This window comes from Mya arenaria, chromosome 11 (genome assembly GCF_026914265.1).
Source record: "Mya arenaria isolate MELC-2E11 chromosome 11, ASM2691426v1".
Classification (NCBI taxonomy): Eukaryota; Metazoa; Mollusca; class Bivalvia; order Myida; family Myidae; genus Mya; species Mya arenaria.
In genome coordinates this window covers 14,264,705-14,271,154 of record NC_069132.1, presented here as the reverse complement: position 1 = coordinate 14,271,154, position 6,450 = coordinate 14,264,705, and the positions used below count along the sequence as shown (strand labels likewise).

The following is a 6,450-nucleotide window of genomic DNA, read 5'->3' as shown; positions in this document are numbered from 1 at the left end:
CTCCGTGCACTACAGCCTGCACACGACCAACTAGACTATATACCCATATTATTATGCAGCATTTTATAAAGACAATCATGTACATGTGACCTTGACCTTTGAGGTTGGGACGAGGTTCTTGCATGCGAAAAGTCTTAATGTACCAAACACATGTGGAAATTACTTTTAAGACTCTACTTGCATGACAAAGTTACTGTCCGGACATAAAAAACCCATTTCACATTGATCAACCGGTTAGTATCACACTGACCTTTGAGGTAGGGACAAGAGTCCTGCATACGACACGTCTTCTTTACGTACCGAACACATGTGTCAAGTAAATATTTAAATCCATCCCTGCAGTCACAGAACACCTTAAACGGGACGGCCGGGCAGATATGATTTTAATATGTGGACCTTCAGGGGCCAATAAAGGCAAGGTTCCTATGGGTTTAGGGTAGCAGTATTAACGAACATCTTTTTTTTCATTTTTAATCAAATTACATGATTATCATAGTTTATATTTAAACAACTTTCTTTACAAATCATTCACTTAAAATCCGCTATCAAATCTTCAAACAGGCAACAGTATTAAATTAAAACTCCTCTGTTCAACAAATATTGCATATACCAAATACAATAAATACAAATATTCACAATTGCTAAAATCTTCATAGAATTTTATCAGTACAAAAAATACAAAAATACTTTCTTAATGCAACGACGATATAAGGTGTTCGGCTTAAAAATACAGTTTCTACACATAACAAAAAGGTTTCAATTTAAAGTTTGACAAAGTGCTTAATGATGAGCTTACATTCCATATAAGTTGACCAGCACTTTGCAGTCTGCATATTGCTGTAGTTTATTAAATATTACAAATGTACATTGTAGATGGGAAACAATTTACAAGGCAAAAATGATGCAAGTTTTGAAATTTGGCAATAGTTCACAACCTTTTAAGCCACAATTGTTGTGATAACTAAATGAGAAAGGATTTTGACACAGAGCGATTTACTTCTTGCAATGACTGTTTGTTAGTAATGAAAGAGATTCCTCCTTTTGACTAAAGTAGACTGTTGAAATTCAGTAGAGATTGTGTGTTATGTGATGCAATTGTCGGTGGGCCATTCCCTTAAAAGAACTGCTCCATTATGCCTTACACAATGGGTTCAGACAGTGAGTTCCCCCTATCAGTAGTACATCTACTTCTTATAAACATGCACAAATCTATAAGTTAACATGAGCAAACCCATTTGATAGTTGTGTTGACATCCCATAAATAAATACTTACAATACAAATACTTAAATAAATATGAAAACTATACTCTGACAGCAGCATAACTTTATAGAGCAAGGTACATACACCAACCAGTTCCTTATGCATATGAGAACATCTGTGTAAGGTACATACACCAACCTGTTTTACATGCATGTGTCTACAGCTGTCTGAAAAATTGACAACGACTAAATGTGTAAACAATTTATGATTTGGACATGAAGTTATTAGTACTTGCTTTTAAATTAAAGACTGACCAAGTAAACAAAATACTGCATGTTAAAACCTAGTAAGTGTTAGTCTGACACCCGTTTCCATTCAAGAACATTAGCATGCTAGAGTAAGTTTTTTCTAAATCTATACAAGTGAAATTTAAGACTATATGAATATTTACAAATGAATATATAGCGCATCAAGTATGAATGACCATCACTGATTGCACGATGGTCACATTGAAAGGGACTGAAAACTAATGTATTGACATTTATAAAAAAAATAATGCACCTGTTATGCAAAAAACTAGCTTGTAATAAAGAAGAAGTCCCCTCCTGCAGCAGCAAATAATGGGGATTTTGATGTGAACTTAAAGCTAGGTATAGTACTGCATGATGTGAAACGAATACTTCAGGAATAGAGTTATACTTTTAGATTGAGATCACTTAATTACAACTTTGAATTTCAGCTGTTTCATCTATGGACATGAAAATTAAATTCATCAAACTTAACTGCCACAGACTAAAACTTGACACTAACTGTAGTACAAATGGTAGTACTTGCCACTAACTGTAGTACATATGGTAGTACTTGACACTAACTGTAGTACATATGGTGGTGCTATTTTGATTCTGATGTTTTCATGTAAATATAAAAGATTGGCCCCATATTCATCATCTGCAAATTCATGATTTTCTTATCTCTATATCCTACAGGTTACTCTAATGTTTAGATCATCTAAGCCAGTCGTATAGAGCAAGCAGTGGCAAGTGAAGTCTAAAACTATGATGAATGGCTAAAGTCTATAGATAATCAAATACTGTGTATATGTAGTTACTATTCACTGGCAAACAATTTCAAACTAATTATAAAAAGTAAAACAACAAGTTATAACACTTGTTCAGTCATTCAGTATACAAGAACAGTTTGAGACAAACTCAAAACAAATAAATAGTAAAGATGCTATTTACAGATTGCGTAATTAAACCAAATACATTTTGGCCATCAAGTTTATAGCAAAATTTAATACATCTTTTCAGCGTACAGCAGTCAATACACTAGGGATTAGTTCCAACTTTATGAAAATTTACATGTTGTGCAAACTTTTAAGTTGGTTACAAGTTTACGAAGGCAAACTAGCTATTTTTTTCATTTCTCTTTCTTAAATCTAGGAAATCGTACCTTTGTGCAAAATAAAAACTAGTGAACATAATTTAAATGTTTCAATAGATAAGAAAATTGGCAAGCTTTAAGGCCATTGATTAACAGGGTCAACACCGGCCTTCCCTCAAGGAATTAGCCTTTTACCTTTGCTATAATACATGTACATAAAACTGTATTGAACCACACATACTCATTTTAGTTCATAACCCCAGTTCAAAGGACCTGATCCTTAATCATACTGTACAAGTTTGAAAACTTATTCTAGCTGTTTTTCTTTCAGCAGTACCTTCAACACACATCTGAAAATGTAGCACATAGTGCATCTATATACAGAGGGTCACACACAAGTACTTACAAGCTAACATTTTATCATACTGTAGCACAATTAATATCAAACATGCCATTCTCACAGTATTTTGAGCTTGGACAGTACCAGTACCTCAAAAAAGGGTATTCTCAAGGATATGCTGTAGCATTTAAAAAAAGGAGAAACTTCATTCAAATTACATATAAATCTATCAATGACCACGGAAAATTCAAATGAACATATATATCAAGGCAATTAACTGAGCTTTAAAATCATGCTTAAATTGCCATTATCAATCGAGTGGTTAAAATAATATAAGAAATTAAGTAGAGGCATATGTTATAAATTCATTGATATATTAACACTTTAAGTGTCGATGACACATCATTTACATAATTTTCATCCATATTATATACTATCAACTAATTCATGCTTAGGGTTCTCAATAAGTTTCGATTGATCTATCTCAAATAGTAGTGCAAGTTGTAATTGACCAGCTACTGCTTTTTCACCTTAAAAAGTATTTTTCCAAATTTGAACTGGCCCTGTTGCCATTTGAACCGTCTCCTTTTCAATTGAATTGTCTACTTTGGCGGGCAGCCTTAAAATGAAAAACCTGACGTATGAGACTAAAATCTATTTTAATAGACTATGAAAAAGATAACAGGGTACGTATTATGATGAATGTAAAATTGAAATGATTGAAAGTTTTTACCCAGGGCAACATAGCTGCTCATAATACTGTGAAAATGGCGACTAACAATAACATGATAATGTTATGGTTAAAGCAACTTAAGAGATAATTGGAAGCGTTTCTTGGGATCCGGGACCGAAAGTGACATCTTTTCTAAGCACTGGTCTATCGTTTCTTTTTCTAATAATAGTTATTTATCAATGTCAAACTCTGATACAACAGTGTGAAAGTGATAAACAGAAAACACATGACATGCTATCAAACAGCAAAAAGCCCATGTATCCGCATCATGTCACACAAATTAAATAATCGCGCAAATTATTTTAGACAAATTATGAATCTAATTTTTAATGTGATTATCTAACTCTACAGAAACATATTTCAGAATAACACAGACCACAGATCTAGCTTTGTTGTAAAAAAACATGTTTGGTAAAAACAGCAACAGTGGACGATAAAAAATACAACATAGTCATGTTCAATTTCTTAATAGATTGAATTAAAGTTAAAATAATTAGTTTAAAATTTCTTCATCCATAAGTGTTATTCCAATCTCTAAGCGTTCTCAGGAAAATTACTGATTTTCAACAAATACCAAATCTTACAAAAACAATAAAATGTTACAAACACATCAGACAGAAACCCTGCATTTTACATCACTATAATTTTTCTAATTCATTGTATAAAAGTAATTGAAAAAATACTTAAATATAAAAATTATCATGATAATATATATATATATATAATAAATATTTATAATTCATGAACAAATAAATATGTATGAACATATGATCCGAATTGTAATGACAAAAATAAATAGTTTTGATTCATACTTATTGCATGATCCACATCTTATACTTTTCAAAATTCAACAACAAAATATGCCTACATACAGTATGTATTCCTGTAACACATCACAGTCAGTGGCACAAGCAGCACCTTTCTTGTTACAATTGCACATCCATCTAAAATCAGGCACAATGTCTACCAATAAAGCCAGAAGGTCACTTTAAACAGTTCCAAAAGTTTTGTAAATTAAAAACATTTTTTGTAAGTTAACCACACTCCAGCATTGTTTCTAGGTCTTGTCAAGAACCAACAAGAATCTGCATGATGTTTTCTAGATCTTCAAAAGCTGAATCTGATTTGCAGTAAGGAGATAATGAAGCATTTGCTAATGTTGTGAATGTATCTGTTGCAAATGCAGGTGGGGAACTTGGACAGGAATGTATAACCTCCTCTGCACTAAGTGGAGTCAGTTTGTTAGTACCAACTGCAGAGAAAACATCATAGTCAGCAATATTGAAGTCAAGATCATTAAACACTTCCTCCATTCTTAAAGAAGATGGATAAATAGTTGTCAATGCTGCTTCTGTTACAATAGAGAATGGTGAGTTTTCTGTCCTATCTTGTGCTTGAACAGCACGATTTCCTACAAATGTGTCAATTGATGGCAAAGGTCCAAATTGTTCAGCGACAACAGGAACATCAGCAGGCTTTGAATTACTAGGAACTTCAGGCAAAAAGTCTATTGCAGTAGAATTTGGATTCACTTCCGGGATATCCATTGCTGATGTGTTCGAATTTGGACATAGTCCTTCCTTTTTTAGTTCTGTTTCAATGTGTTTCAATGTATTTAAAATGAGAACTGATCTAAGAAGTGAAGGTTCCACTTTCCGTTCGCTTTTGTTAACTTGCAGCTTTGTCACTGATATGTCAACTATACATTGCCTTTGGTTTTGTGGCAGCTTATCAATTTCAAGAACATCCATTTTTCTCTTTATTCCTTGACCCATATTTCCTTCGGTGGTCATTCTTTTATCATTTCTGAAAAAAAATCAATGAATTAAATTCATCCAAAATCGAAAACGACGGGACATTTAAACAAAGTTATGATCTAAGCATTGGGAAAAACGTTCACAAAAACCCAAGTCTTCCCGGTCTAAAAATAGGTTCAAGTTTTTGGAAATTTAAGAAAATTCACAACAAGGAAGTTTCTCATAAAAAAGAAGCCTTTAATGGCTTTAACAAAAGAAAGTATTCAATTTATTAGTGTTTGTTTATCTAATAACTTAAGTTGTTAAGTATCACCATTGATGCAAATTGTAAAATGATTATGAAATAAGCTCAGTAACTGGCCGAATTACGGTCTGTTTATTTAGGTCATCAGCCTCGTTTCCGATATCAAAGCAACAGAAAGTAAATCATCCAAGTTTTCATATCTTTTATGGTTCATTTGCAATTATATACAATCATTTTCAAAAACGACAAAGCAAAAGTATTATTATATTTTTGGTAAAAAAAGTTTATTTATTCGTCTCCAGAAAAAACGTGAATTCTTAAGAAATGTAATGATCACAAAAAGAAAAAAAAGTTGGCTACTTACCAAAACAAGAAAATTGAAGTTTCTGGAGTTTTCGTGAAAAATCAATACAGGAGTTCCATCTCCAAAAGAATGATATTCACATAATATATGCTTTGGTTAAAATATTTTTATATTAACGTGAGAAATGAACGAGAAAATTTGAAATTTCAATCGAGTTTTTTTCCAGCGCACTCTCATCCTTCCATTGTCGCGACCGTCTGATATCGAGGCTCGAGATCTGAATATAACAACGACTGTGATTGGTCAATCTGCAAAGAAATATAAAATAACAATGAAACTAGAAATTATATTTTGCAATGTTTATGGACAGAGGGTATGTTTGACAAACAACGAACTATATCTAATACATAAAAAATAAAAAATAAATTATATTGTGCAAATACATTTTTATACTGACCAATCAAATCACGATGAGTCATTCACCCATC

General features: G+C 32.3%; 1 protein-coding gene across 1 annotated transcript; it reads right to left on the bottom strand.

Annotated features, from left to right (window-relative positions):
• Positions 1 to 455: 455 nt before the first annotated feature.
• Positions 456 to 6,231, bottom strand: LOC128208790 (uncharacterized). Its single transcript, XM_052912387.1, has 2 exons — positions 6,023 to 6,231; positions 456 to 5,463 (listed from the first exon to the last, which is right to left on the bottom strand). Exon 2 carries the CDS (start codon positions 5,448 to 5,450, stop codon positions 4,725 to 4,727), a length of 726 nt encoding a protein of 241 aa, XP_052768347.1. The 5' UTR covers positions 5,451 to 5,463; positions 6,023 to 6,231; the 3' UTR covers positions 456 to 4,724.
• Between the last annotated feature and the right edge of the window lie 219 nt (positions 6,232 to 6,450).